The sequence below is a fragment of the Centrocercus urophasianus genome, unplaced genomic scaffold, assembly GCF_019232065.1.
Source record: "Centrocercus urophasianus isolate 14NV4802_14NV808 unplaced genomic scaffold, USGS_Curo_1.0 seq_18, whole genome shotgun sequence".
Taxonomy (NCBI): domain Eukaryota; kingdom Metazoa; phylum Chordata; class Aves; order Galliformes; family Phasianidae; genus Centrocercus; species Centrocercus urophasianus.
The window spans coordinates 4,599,843-4,614,600 of NW_024884733.1; the positions used below are offsets into that span (position 1 = coordinate 4,599,843).

A 14,758-nucleotide genomic window follows, 5' to 3' on the forward strand; every position below is an offset into this window, starting at 1 on the left:
CATTGTAAGTTGCTTGGTGCCACCCTGCTGCCCTTTTCTTCCAGCCCTGCACTCTGTTAGTCTCAGCTGCTATGCTGTGAGATGAGACACATAGAGATTGCCTGGCTGTGGTCAGTGCTGGTATGGTTTATATATAGTGCCTACCTTTAGGAGGCTGAGGGATGCTTCTGCCTCCCGTGGGGACGCTGTGGAAGAGCCCCCTGTGGGAAGGCTGGGGTAGGTTTGGGACAGGAGGAAAGCCAGCATCTGGGTAAACATCCTGCGGAAGGACTTGACCTTTTCCTACTCCCCAAGAGGTTTGCATCCATGCCAATGCTCTGACCCTTGTTCTCATTGCTGCCACACACAACTGGTGCCTGCCCCTGCACACAACTGGCAGGCAGTGGGCTGTAACGAGATGTTTATGAGCCCAGCCCAGGCTCTTCCCAGTGCCTGAGACCTCGGTGACTCCCAGCTTTGCTCTGTCCCATTCTCTTCTTAGTGGCAGCTGGTAGTGCATAGCTGTAGGTGTCATACAAAAGCAAATAAAAATTTGGGAGCTTCGTGGCATTTAGAAATGACACATCTCACAGCTTCTGCAAATGTCACTGCGCCCGGACTGGCAGTGGTTTTGTGAGCACTGCCTGAAGACCTTGCTACGTCTTGTCAGTGCTGTTGGCCGTATCCCCCTGCTGCCAGAAATGCGTCCTTGGACCTTCTTAATTCTGTTCAGATCTGCTGGAATTGTATCTGTGTTCTTTGCATGCGTTTCCCCTTCTCTAAACTTGGAGTCAGATGGACTCTTAGCAAGTGTTCACCATGTTGCTGTTGGAAGTAGAAGCGCTGCTCCCCCACTCTTTCTGTCTGCCTAAGTATAGCAGAGGCAAACACTGGTCTCTTATTTACAAAACAAGTATTAGGGGCTATGGATGTTTGCTGCTCAGAACACCAACACTGCCCCAGACAGGTGTCAAGCGGGTAAAAATCCTTGCTACTTAGACCTGTTCTAAATGACAGTTAGTAATGAACCTGTTAATTGCTGTTTTAACAAGAGTTTTATTTAAACAGTTTTTCATGCCTCTGTTTGCAAGTCTATGACTTATAAGTCTGGAATGAGAGCTTTCAGCTGCCAGGAGAAGAGGGTAATTTGTGGCCTTTTCTTGGGAGGTCAGGTAATGTACACCAGGCAGTTCTCCCTGGGAGTCCCGAGGAACATCATGGCCCTCTGGGGAGGGTTGTCTTCCTCCTCTGAGTTAGAACAGCGAATAATTTGTAGTTGTTCTTTAGGTTTTCTCACGTCTGCCAGCTGCGTGGAGATGGGCTGTGTGGTTAGGAGGGTTTGTCAGCATTAAAATCCAGCTAATTCACCTGGAATGCACTTATATGGCACTGTTGTGCTGGATTTTCATACACTAGTTGAAAACAACTGGAGCCAAACAAATGTACAGATGCCACTTTGTTATGAATAACTGTCACGTGCCGATGTGATACTGCTTTATCTGTGGCTGCTAGAGCAAAGGTTCCCCCCAGCAGCGACACAGCAGGCTCTTGACTCAGTTTCCCCAAAGGACTGCAGTTTAATAACCCCTTGTGCAGTGCACAATTCTGGTTAGAAAAGCGATTTTTCTCTTTAGGGTTTGGATTCCAAATGCAACTTGCTCTGCTCTTTGTGCTGTGCTGTTAGATCCAAGGTACCAGAGTACACACAGTTAGTCCTCTCTCAGACTGGTGCTCTCGTTGTCCTGGAATGAAGCTTGTTTTGCAGAGCCCCCTCCAAGCTATCATCTCCTACATTAGTGCCGCTCAAATGCGAGCCCCTCACAGAGAGCAGGAGCAGTGAGCAGTGATTCGAGCTGCCCGCCCTGCTGCCAGCTCACAAACACAAGCACATTTCAGGGAAGACAGCAGGAACCAAAGGGCAACTGTTGCTAAGCTCCCAAAGGAAGAATTCTCAGTATTTTTATATCGCTCAAAGGAATGGGAAGCAAAGGCCGTGTTCTGTAAATATAGTCCTCCGGGATATGTTTGCACAGGCAAATGAGGCCTATCTGTAACTCTAAGCTACCTAGCAACTGCAGTGTGTGCTGGCTGCAGTGCAGCAGAGCAGCAGCCCTGTCCCCTGTAACTTGCTTTTTTTAAGCTGAAACCTGTGAAGCTTGCTGCCTTACCAAGGAATAGAGATATGACCCGATGAGGCAGCAGTCATCCCGAGATTAATGGGCTTCTGCATGAAGGTGTTGGACCATCTCTTACTCATAGAGAGCTTCAAGCAGGCCTGAACAGATGAAGATGAATGGGAAATGTGCTGCTGTGTGGAAACTCAGTGGAAGGCTGCAGGTCTGTTTCCCACTCCTCATTCATCACAGTGGTTAAGGTTGCTGCCAGGCTTGACACCGAATGGTGCAGCTCACTTTGCATTGGAACGGGTCACTGTTCCTCTCTGGGTCTGTCCTAGCACTGCACAGCTGTGGCTTCCAGGTGAGGGGATGGTGGGCACTCTGGGTGCTACTGGGAGCTGTATCAGAGGATACCTGGCTGTGTCTTAACTCTGCCATCCTCTACCTGCCAAAGTACTGGTGGCTTAGTTGGGGTGTCACTTATGGCTTGTTGCCGCCGTGTTAGAAACTGCAGGATGTAACCCCTGTGGAGAGAATTTGCAGATGGGTGGAATGGTAATTAACTGTGATCCTGAATGGCTGCAGCAGGAGATGAGCGAGGCAACGTGAGAGCTGGGGCTAAAATGAATTAAACAAGTCAGACATTGGTGCAGAAAATAGCAATACCTCGTAAACAAGAGGGAGATCATCTTCTTACACTGGTAGAGAGTGATAAAGCAAGAGGGAATGGCTTTAAATGAAAGGAAAGGAGATTTAGATTAGATGTCAAGGGAACTTACCACTGAGAGAGTGGTGAGGAGCTGGCACTGCTGCCCTGAGCTGTGGTGCCCCATCCCTGGAGGTGCCCCAGGGCATGGATGGGCCCTGGGCAACCTGAACTGGGGGACAGGCAGCCCATGGCAGAGTGGAGCTTGGTGATCTCTGAGGTCCCTTCCAACCCAGTCACGCTGTCATCCTGTGGTAGTGAAACGTGTGGGGAGAAACTAACAAAGCAAAATAAAAGGATGCTTAGAGTTCAAGTGCAAATTTTTAGTTAAAAAGGGCCTTTTTTTTTTTATATGGCAGAGTGGAACCATAGTATTTGTGAGACCCTGTTGCCTTTGTTATTCCTTGCATGTCAGTGCAAGATCTCTCTTTCTCTGTGTTGGAACAGCTGTCAGCACTGTGGCAAGCCAGATGGTTTGATTTAGGTGTCACAAGAGCCTTGTAGAGAGTGTAGATTGACCTCTTGAAGTAAAACAAACTTTGTAATGGGATTAACTGTCTTCTTTCCTAAGTGGCTGCCTTCCTGCTGCTTGCCTTAGCACGGCATACCAGCAGCTCCATCAGGGTGATTATTTGGAGCCAAAATGTGCAATGTCTGTCACATTGCTGTGAGCTAGGACGACTTCTGGTCTGAAACCCTGTCATCCCATGCCCAGGAGGCCCTCAGTAATGAGTTGTGTTCATTAGCCAGTCTTTCTGATCCTTTTTTCCGGCAGAGCGGTGGCAGCGTCATTAGCAGAGTATGTGAGGCATTGCCACGGGGCAAACATTTCCAACCCGGCCTCTGACCCCCGTCCCAGAGCCAGCCTGGCTTCCCATGCCAGCTCGTTGGCTCTAATTGCTCACCCAGGGCTCCAGGTGATGCTGTGGATGGAGGGGGAGTCACCCCCCGAGGGAACCCTGTGCCTGGTGGCACGCGTTTATAGGCAGTGGGATTGGGAGCTGCCTCTGCACCCTGAGTGTCAGCACAAACGAGGCGTGAAATCCCGCAGGGACATTTTCCAATTCTTTGTAGGCCTCTAAATGTCAAGTGGGATGCTTGGTGGTGCCAGCAGCCGGGCTGTGGGGGAGAGGCACCTCGGCACCCTACCAGGCAGTGAATCATCCATCTGGTCCCAGCTTAACGTGACTGGAGAAGCGAGAGCACTAATGAGTAAGGTGTAAGTAAAAGGGATGGCCTACCGGTTTACCTTCCAAGGCTGTGCCAACCTGGGCTTCTGTGTGGCTGCAGGAACCTGGGAGGTGCAATAAGTCACCGTTGGTTTATTTGATTTTGGTCAGGGACGTCGTCAGTGGGCATGGTGGATGGTTGGGCTAAATGATCTCAGTGGTCTTTTCCAACCTTAATGTTTCTATGAATCCCTAGATTAGACCACAGCATTTATTTTTGACAGTGAATTCAGCTATTCTTATTAGTGAGTCTGCTGGCAAATGATTGCATTGGAAGCCCCATCCTTCTCAGTTAAACACCCCCCGGTAACACTTCTCAGACGTGAGAGATGACACTGGGAGAGGAATCCAATCTGTCAGCAGGGAGTGGTGTGCTTCCTCCAGCTTGCAATTAAATCATGTATCTCCGTAACAAAAAGAATGCTTATCCATGAGAGTGCTTATCCAGGCTGGATGTGGCTCTGGGCAGCCTGGTCTGGTGGCTGGTGACCCTGCACATAGCACAGGGTTGGAACTAGATGAGCATTGTGGTCCTTTTCAACCCAGGCCATTCTGTGATTCTATTGTATGGTGATTCAAAGTTAGGCACAGTTATATTGTCCTACACAACCCAGTGTAAATCAGCAGAATATATATATTTATTTAGGCAAAACAGGATTTGGGGATTTCCCCATTCTGCAAATGCAGGATTTAAATAGGAGAAGAAATTAGAGCTTGCCTCCTGACAGCTCTTCAGTGCTATCTCCTGATGCTTTACTTTAAATTGCGCCCTGAGGCAGTAGCAGAGGTTTGCAAAATCTAAGGGAAGGTTGTTCTTAGGAAGTGGTTGGTATTTGACAAAGCCTGTCAGCTCACAGTGAGTCCTGCTTGTGCTCCTCAGGGCTGTTTGCCTTTTTGCTGCACTAAGCCCACCATCGTGTCTCTGCCATCGATCAGCATTAAATAGAGATCCCCACTCGTTGGGAGAGAACTACTGCCCATCCTTCCTTCATAGTTAGAGTCACTGAGGGCTCGGTGAGACTTGGCTTCAAGCCATAAGGTGTTAGTAGGCACGTGCTTTGGGATGCCATCCGACGGCTCTTCTCTTGTAGGTAAGTCACTTCTGGCTGTCTCATCCTCCCTCTGTGTGCTGGGGTGGAGTTGAGGAGCACATCGCTCACAGCCTACCTGGGCATGTGCTCAGTGTGCTAACAATTCCCACTGGGCACGCTGTAAATATGGATTTCTTTCCTTTGGGTTCCACCTAATCTGGGGCTGAATGGCTTGCCATTAAAGGAGCCTGTGTTTGGCAAGCCTTGATCAAGAAGCTTCTAATTCATGCTGGAGGTGGAACTGCTCCACACAGTCAGATTGGCATCGTGCAGCAGGGCTCACCTGGCTGTGTTTCCTGATAACCTCAGACTTCTGACAGCTTTTATCACAGCTTCTGCCATCAGCAAAGCCTGCAGCTGGCAGTGGTGGCTGACACACCGAGTGCTTATCGAGGACTGCTATGCTCTTATCCAGGTCTTCAATAATACATGGCATTGATTTTTATTTTTTTTTTCCTGTGTTGAATACTATATAGTGTTTACATTCCCCAGAATAATTCAGCAGGGTAAACAGATAGTATTCTTTGGAAGTAAAGTCAATATTAACTGCGTTCGGAATAGTATTTGCTGTCTATCTTTGATGGAAAGCGACTTTTCTCTTGCCTGTGTTTGGAAGGGGCTATAATTTCTGCACAGTATTACTCTCTCAGAATGCATGTCAGAAACTGTTTCCCCCGTGGCTGCTGTTGGTATCGAACATATTTGTCTATCAGCAGTTTTTGCAGGCAGTAAATTCAGTTGCTACACGTGCCCGTGGCTGTTTTCCTGCTCTGTGGCCATTCACAGCTTCAGTTCAAAGGTTGAAGCCTTCCATTATTTATCCCTGTGACCTTCTGGGGCAATTTGCGGGCGTGTTTGTGCAAGGTACCCACTGGGATTGCCTTTTACAGGGGAAGCTGAGGATGCTAATGGAAATCCTGCAGTGAAGGTTGCAAGTGGCCCTGGCGGCGTGCAGCTCCCCCTCATCTCTGCAGCAAGTGGAGGTGCCACGGGTGCTGCAGCAAGACACTGAACTCGAGTAGCCTCTGACACAGCCCAGCACCTCCAGGTTGCAGACGTGCTCATTAGAACACACCAAAATAGACCCCCCTGCAAGAGGAGCTGAAGCTGTGCCTACAGCTTCGCGTGCTGCAGTTTTGTGCTGACGGTGTTTCCTCACGCATGTGCTGCTTGGAACAGCTTTGTAGCTTGGGGTGTTGCTGGGTGGCAGCACAAAGGGCCTCACATCTCTGACTGCCAGCTGTGTTGCAGAGGGTTTTCTGCAGCCCGTGGCACGATGAGCTTCAGTCTCTTTCCCCTCTCAGAGGTGTTGAGATCTACCAGGAGTCCAGTGCGCTTCTACCAGTCATCCCAAGACTCTCTAGTGGTGGATCTGGTGGTTTCTAGCGCATCATTAAACAAAATAAAAGTAGGATGAAGCAGCTCGTGTTGAAATAGACCCTGACGTGGTACATACACACGGCAATGTGTTGCTCCTCAAAAACTGGCAGGCGGTAGATGGAGCCTCTGGGCAGAATGCAGATGCCTTGATTTTCTACCCCCCTGAGCAGTGCTGAAGAGGCCACTAGGACCAGCCAGTGGAGATTGAGATATAATTGCTTGCCTGGAGCAGTAACATATTTCTGTGTGCCGGCTGAATACCAATGAGGCCAGGAGGAAGGAAGGTATCAAACAGAATCGCAGGCAGGAGGAAAAAGAAGGTAAGTGATTAAAGGATGGGACTCAATGGCCAAGGCTGAAGGCAATAGGCTTGTTCTGATGAGAGCATTCTGCCAGAGAGTGGATTTGGTTTTGTAATGAAGTTTTTCAGGAGCTGAGTGGCGCTGCAGGATGGTGGGTGAGAGAGAATACAGGAGCCAACGGGGGGATTGGGGGTGGGATGACCTGCCTAGGATGGTCTGGGTCCATCCCCTCCATGAATGGAGGATGTCCCATTAATGCCACTTGGCTGCTCTTCAGTGCTGCAGCAGGGCACTGCCATGGATGTAACCCTCAGCACTGCCTTCTGCGTCTCCCTGAAGGTGTGGAGTTCCAGTTTGTTTGAATTCTGTTCTTAAAAACAAACCAAACAGCCTGACCCAACGTTCCAGCCTAAGCCCCTGTGGGGAGCCTGTAGCCTGCAGGGTAGTTTGGAGCGTTTTAGATGTTGGAAAGCTCTTAACCCCTTAGCTGCCTCTTGGAACGATCATTTAGGATCTGGTAGGGGAACTGAATGTGGAGATGTTGCCAGCCAAAAATAATGTAGGAGGGCACAGCCTTAGAGTCTGGGTCACTGCACATCAGCAGCTGTCTGTTTTTCCCAATGAAAAAACCTACTGAAGGAGCTGCTGGGGGAGGACAATGTCTTGCAGTTGATTGCTAATTGATAAGCCTCAAGCATCACCTGAGCCCCTGTTTTGTGCCAGCAGCACTTGGAAACGTGGCGTTGGAGCCCATATGGTGCAGGACATCCATGTGGCAGCGGGGTCAGAGCTGCCCTGGGTGCCACCAGGCTGCAGGGAGATGAGGGTGAATGCACCACTGCTGGCCCTGTGTGACAGCAGGCAGGCTGGGGAGACCTGCACAGCTCAAGTGAATCTCTTGTCCTTTTCCCCTGCTGATTCGAAGCTTAGCTGCATAAATGGTTTTAATAGGTTTGCTTTAGGGGATGTGTTTTGAAAAGAGAACAAGCGTGTGTATTTGACCTATATCCTGCACTTCATGTCCAGGGAGCCTGGAAGGCATAATGGGGAGAGCGTGCTCTTACACGATGCCCCTCATTTTCACCTCCATTAATTTTATCGGATCGCTGCCGTACGTTTATATCAGAGTGCTAAAAAGGGAAGGAGAGAGCAAATGGCCCCGTTGTTTTCCCCTGTTCTGAAGCAGCCTGTGGGATTCCCATGCCGTCCGTCTTCTTTCAGGTTGTTAAGGGACTTATTTGCTGTTGGCGTTTTTGCAAACTAAGCCGCGCTCTTACGAAATCCTCCTCGTTGCCTCCTTGCTTTTCCTTTGTACAGCCCGTGTCCTTTGTGAAATGCGGCCCTCAGCTTCCCCCTGCTGTCCGGACTGAGGATGACAACAAGCCTGCCTCATCTGCCGCGAAAATGAACGTTGTACTGCACGTCTGCGTTCCCAATGCAAGACGTTGGCTGAGGTTTAAGTAGGCTTTTTAAAGAAGCAATCCACTTCAGGTTGTACAGAAGTGTGCTGTTCTTCTCTTTTGCAGCTAAAAACCACAGCGACACCCAAGTGTTCTTCTACCTGTGGATTATCTTCTATTTCATCAGCTCTTGCTACACCCTCATCTGGGACCTGAAGATGGACTGGGGTCTCTTTGACAAAAATGCTGGTGAAAATACCTTTCTTCGAGAAGGAATTGTCTACCCACAGAAAGTGAGTATGTTAGAGGTGGCTTCTGCTGTTGTACCAAAATGCATTTCCATTTGTTTCAGCTGCACGTTGCAGTTGGCTGCTTTGTGCCCCCTGCATGCTGGGCATGAGGATGTTCCAGCAGCAGAGTTTGTTTCAAAGACATGCTGCTGGCGGTGCTTTGAGTGAATGAGGAGCAAATTCTCTCTCTGCTGCCTCTGCACCAGGATGCTTGTATCTACAATGAGAAGTGATGCAAGCGTAAGACAATTTAAAAACAGACCTTGGCACAACTGTGCAGTGCTTTGAGTAGATGACTGGCAGGGTCTCTTCCCCAGGAATGAAGGGGATGTGTTACTGTGTACGTTGTATTGCGCAGGCAGTCTGTGTGCAAGCAACAAAGTTGATTTAAAAGTTGAAGCACTCAGGCCTGCTTCTTCCTGAAGGCCTTCTTGCTGACCTGTCCCAACTGTATCTTGTGTTCCAGGCATACTACTATTGTGCCATTGTTGAGGACGTGATCCTGCGCTTTGCCTGGACCATCCAGATCTCCCTCACTTCCATGCAGATCTTTCCACATGCTGGGGATATCATTTCTACTGTGTTTGCCCCACTTGAGGTTTTTAGGTAAGGCTGAGGAGCTTGTTTGGATTTCCAATTGCTTGTGAAACATCAGCAGAGTGGGAAGCCTGAAGCCTCTTGCTCTTTGGACTCTGAACTGGGAGGAGAGGCACTTAATCTGAGCAGGGTGCTGAGGAACACTGCAGCAATGTGGGGCTGGGTCTTTGGCTGCATTTACCATTCCCTCTGCAGCTGCTGGATCTAATCTCAAAGGATGTGTTATTACCAAGTTTCACCTTAAAACTGTATCATTGGCAGAAGCATTTGATATTTCCCTTTATTTCATGTTTACAATTATTCCCAGATTCCTGCTCCTTTCCACCAATTTGCAGCCTGCCCCATTGCCCTGCGGGGTTCCAGAGCTCTTTACACCCTCGTGCTCTTGCTGCAGACCCCCATATGAATAAAAAGCCAAACTTCACTCGTGTACATGGCAGAGGTTGCCATATGTTTTTCCTTCCTCTTGTAATGCCTGCAGACTCGGGCTGTCATCATTAGGACAATGAATGAGCCTGCCAGCCTGTTTGTTCGCTGAGGGGCTGGGAGATGTCACAGCAGGTGCTGCTGGTAGTTGTTTGCCATTCCTGCGTACTCCAAGCACGTTCCCAGAGGCACTTTGTGATCAGTGGGAACAGTCAGTGCTGCCCAGGCTCACGGATCAGTGCTTCACCAAACACAGCGGCGCCTATGAAAGCGGAACCGCGTCAATAAATCTCTCTTCTTTTCCACCCAGGAGGTTTGTCTGGAACTTCTTCCGTCTGGAAAACGAGCACCTGAACAACTGTGGTGAGTTCCGTGCCGTCAGGGACATCTCCGTGGCACCGCTCAACGCCGACGACCTGACGCTGTTGGATCAGATGATGGACCAGGAGGACGGCGTGCGGAACCGCCGCAAGAACAAGCAGTGGAAGCGCAGCCAGAGCATATCCTTGCGCAGACCTCGCCTGGCTTCACAGTACGTCCAGCCTCTCCTCCTGGAGCTGATGTGAAGGCAGTGCCCTTTACAGAACTCCCCCTCCTGCGCTGGTAGCGGTGCTCAGGGGGTTGGGCATCCAAACGTGAGAGACAGGCTCTTCCCCTGTTTCCGGGCTTCTGGCCGCCCTAAGATTTCACTTATCCTTTCATGAGATGTCACGTGAGATCTCAGACCCCTTCCCCTCCCATATCCAAACCCATGCGGGTTTTTCTTTCCACCCCTCATTCTTACACCCAAAACATTCCCCCATTTTGCATCCCAGGCTCTACTGGCTGTGCATCTTTGCTGCTGTGCCTGCGCTCCAAGCGTTGCAGGATGCTTTGGTGTCTGAGCGTCACTTCTTCCCCCCAAGCACAGCTCCAGAGCCCTTGGCCAAGAGAGCAGCTCCTGGGGTGAGGAAGCACAGAATCATAGAATCACAGAATGGCCTGGGTTGAAAAAGACCACAATGCTCATCTAGTTCCAACCCCCTGCTATGTGCAGGGTTGCCAACCATCAGACCAGGCTGCCACATCCAGCCTGGCTTTGAATGCCTGCAGGGATGGGGCGTCCACAGCCTCCTTGGGCAACCTGGACATGCAGGGAGCATTGTGCAGTAATGGCTGCAGAGCATCTTCCTGTTTCATCGCTTCCTGGGAGGGGGTGGGAGGAGGAAGCAGCGGCCTCAGCTCCCTGATGAGTGTTTTCTGTTTGTGTTTCTTCCCAGGTCCAAGTCTTCTGACACAAAGGTATTGATAGAGGACCTAGCAAAAGAAGTGAACACATGAAGCAGCCACGATCTCTTATTCAGCATCCTTTGTTTTCTCGTTCTGCTCCCCTCTTCCCCAAGTAACCCAATCTCTGGTACAGTTCCAGCTGCAAACAGGAGAAAACACTGAACACATTTTCCGAGCTCTTCCAGACCAGATCCTATGGACTCCAACAAGCTCACTGTGTTTTGTTTCTTTTCTTCTGCGTTAATTTTGATGTCCTATTTTAACAAACAAACAAACACAAAATAAAACATTTTACTTTCTTTTGCCAATAAAGAGGACAGTTCAGGAAAGAAGGATTGTTTACAGTCTCAACAAGGACATACACACCTGTCTGGATAAAGAAGCATCATAGGGACTCCCATTTGGGACAGTGCCGAGAACACCCTCGGTTTCTGCTTGGCCCGGTTTTGACTGGTTGAAACCGGACTTAAGTTTTTAAATCTGATTATTTTTGGTTTTATTTTATTTTTTTTCTTCATATCCAGCGCTGAGGCACTGGCTGCACTTGCAGGGAAAGTGCACTTAGAGCAGTACCTTCATTCATGAAGCTACTTTTTAATTTGATGTAACTTTTCTTATCATATATATTTCTTTTTTTGGGAAATGTGATGTATGTGTTACGTATAGTTCTCACATAATTTATGGAACCTAACAACCATCTGAGAGTGCTTTTGAGTCCTGTGCAATGAAGGTTGTACCAGTGATGCGAACCCAGGAATGTGGATGGAGATGTGCAGGGTCGTGGGGTTGTGCACCTGTTTCCCTTTGATTGCTTGCTTTCTTTTCAGCTTTAGTTGAAACCAAAGCTTCTCTTCCTGACTTTGGGTTGCTGCTCCCACTCCAGGCACTGCTGTGGCGGCAGCTGAAGGCTGGCTTGCTGTGTGACAGCAGCACACACCGTCACACCGCCCGCTGTAAGAGAGGGCTGGGTCCTGCTCCAGTGTGAGCAGCTCGAGGCAGAGCCTTCCAGCATCATCGTCCGGATCTCACGCTGGATTTCAAAGCCTTAATCACCTTTAGCTGAGCCCTGTAGGTAGGAGCAGCAGTGCGCCGTGCTCTCTCCTCCTGCAGCACAGGCAGCACACGACAGGTCCTGCCGGAGGTGTGTTGGGCTGCCAGCAGGAGGTGGGCTCTGCTCATTGCATCCTTGCCCTGCTGTCTGTTGGCTCCCGTCAGGTTTCAGCGATGGGATTGCAGGAATCCCTGCTGTCACATCCTGGGTTCTGTTCTTTTGCCCTGGGCTGGTAGCACGGCTTCTCCCCTGACTGCTGCCTTGCATTTGCTCTGATTTTACCTGCTGTGCTTTTCGCCTGGAGGATCTGAGGAAGGAAACTCAGTTCTCTTCTTTTCATTTGGAATAGGTTAAAACAAAGTGGTGGTGGACCTGTGCCAGAGCAAGGTTGGTGCTGCAGGTTGGGAACTGCAGGCTGCAAGCAGTCAATTTCTTGCTGTGTAGTTTCTCAAAGCCTTATGGAAAGCCTTTCTCCTTCCTGGCTCCTTCCCTTCCCTTTATTTTTGTTTCTGCCTTTGCTGCCAGAAGAAATAAGCAAAAAGGGAAGGTGGTGTGCTGCAGCTGGCAACAATTATCTCCCAGAATAAAGCACCATTCCCTTTGGCAGGGAGCTCCCAACCTGCCGGCGGCCTCAGAGAAATCAGGAAGGCACATTCCTCCCAAACCAGCCCTGTGGAACCTGCAGCCATCGCAGCAGCATGGATTGGGATGGAGGTTGGCAATGGGCTGGGCAAACTGATGTCTGCAGGGGCCTTCAGCTGCGGTGGGTGCCCGCATGATGTGGCACCGTGCACACAGGCGCAGTGAGCTGCTGCCTTCAGCTTCCCTTTAACTTCAGTTCTTAGTCCAGAAGGTGATTCCGGGTTGTTTTGTCTCCTTGGAAAAGAGGGTTTGGGGCTCCTAGGGGAAGAGCGGATGATCCTTGCGGCAACCGTGCCGCCCACAGCTGGCCTCACTGCTGCTGGAGGGTTAGCCTGGCCCTGGGAACACCACTGGAGAAAGGCAGGTCTGTGGGAGGAGGAGAGGAGAGGGCTGCTGGCACCCTTTGGTGTCCGACCACGGCCTCATCCTCTCAGCATCGGGGCTGCAGAACGCCCCGGCCCCTCCCCATCCCTGCCACGTTGGTCTCATGGTTCTGCCGCCCCGACCTGTAGATGTCCAAAGTAATTATGGAGTGTGATTAGTCCTCTGTGGGTGCTTGCTTTCTTCCTTTCTCTTTTGCTATCCCCTTCTCCACTCTTCTCTCTGGCTAAGTGGAAAAGGTGAGGACAAAGACTTGCCGCTTGCTTGGACTCATGGTGTACTGTGACTGCGCTGTTAGCTGTCTCCTCTTTCCTTCCCAAATGGATATCATTTCTGAAGTGTGGAATAACCCTTCTTGATAAGTAGGTTTTAAAAAAGAAAAAGAAAAAAAAAAAAAAATGCACAATGTGATACTGTTTCCTAGTTCCTAGGTGGTTGTATAAAAGCAAAGTTACTGTGATTGTGTTTTTAAGAGGAAAAAGTGATTGGTTACTCAATCTGTCCTTTTTTTCATTATTACAAGCTCTTTGTTTTCCAATGACCTGATGCTCGTTTGTCGCTGCTCTGCGCCCGCCTTTCCCCCTCTGTGCTGTAGGGCTGCACCCACCGGGTCCCCAAATCCACGCCGTGGGGCTGTAGGGCCTGGCAGCTCCCCAGTGGGATTTGCGGTGCTGCCACCGGAAATTGCGATGCCCCTGCTCTGCTGGGGCTGATTTAAGAAGATAACGGCGCTTTCTCGTGCTGGTGGGGGCCGGAGCTGGGGGGTGGGGGATTAAAACAATTTCATAATCCCAGTGATTTCCTCCGGGTCCCGGGATTATGAAACCAATGATGAATAGCAAAAGCCGCAGCGTGCAGCGGGACCGCCTCGCCCATGGGCCCTGCAGCTCCCCAGCGTGTCCCGTGCCTGCAGGTAAGTGCTGCCCAGTGTGGGGGGATCGAGGTCCCGGCGGTGGGATGAGGCTGTGCAGGGAGGGGTACGCCCTGGGGGCTGCTGGGCTTTGGGGTAAGGGCACGGCTGTGGGGTTCAGCCTGGGAGCAAGCAAGAAGAGCCTGGATGCGGGTGATGCGCATGGGATGCTCCAGCACTGTGGGTGAAAGATGCCGGAGAAGAACCATGGGGAGCTTGGGGATGGGGGAGCGCTCTTGGGGTGCGTGGGGGCCCTTTGTTTGCACAACCAGAGGGCGTCCCATGGGTGGCCTTGGCACCGCTCTGGGTGCGCCGTGTCCCCGGTGTCCCCTGGGCTGCGTGTGACCGCGGTGGCCCCGTGGCCGCCTCCAGCTCGGGTGTCAGCATCTGCGCTGGGTTTGGCTGGGAGCCCTGCCATGGAGCGGGTGGAGGAGGAGGAGGAGGAGGGGGAGGCCGGGCGGGAGGCAGGGCCGGCCGCAGCCAGCAGCCCAGCCAAGCGGCGGAGCTCCGGCAGGGCTGGAGTGGCTGGGATTTGCTGCTTTTTTTTTTAATTTCCTCCCTATGCTTCCTTCCCCTCTTCCGCTTTCTTCTCCCTCCATCCCGGCCCTCTCCCGATGCTCGGGGTAAGCCCTGCCCTCGTGGCTGTCCTGGCTCTGTGGGGGCCCACTGTGACGGAGGGGTGTTTCTCGTCCCCAGCACATTGCGGGCTCCCTGGGAGGGGATGAGAGGCTGCTGGGCCGCGCGGGGCACGGAGGGCTTTATCGGTGCCGTCCGGAAGACGCTTCCATGCAGGGTTTGTGCTCTGAGGGCTTGGCATCACTTGGGGACGGCCACATAAGCCACAGGCTGGCTGCCCTCATGCACTTTCTCCTCCCAGGGCACATGGAGGGGCCCCGTCCCGCAGAGCCCCCACTGGGCCCCCACGCCGTGCTGGAGGGCAAAGTGAAGGCGCTGAAGGAGAAGCGTGGAGCCGAGCGGCCCTCGCCCA

At 51.2% G+C, this 14,758-nt stretch overlaps 1 protein-coding gene across 1 annotated transcript in view; it reads left to right on the forward strand.

Annotated features, from left to right (window-relative positions):
* Nucleotides 1-11,115, forward strand: part of XPR1 (xenotropic and polytropic retrovirus receptor 1) — a 77,224-nt gene extending 66,109 nt beyond the window's left edge. The window contains exons 12-15 of the mRNA XM_042819110.1: nt 8,331-8,497; nt 8,961-9,100; nt 9,828-10,049; nt 10,777-11,115. Of these exons, the coding sequence (XP_042675044.1) occupies nt 8,331-8,497; nt 8,961-9,100; nt 9,828-10,049; nt 10,777-10,837 (590 nt within the window). The 3' untranslated portion in view covers nt 10,838-11,115. The remainder of the gene's footprint in view (nt 1-8,330; nt 8,498-8,960; nt 9,101-9,827; nt 10,050-10,776) is intronic.
* The last annotated feature ends 3,643 nt before the right edge of the window (nt 11,116-14,758 follow it).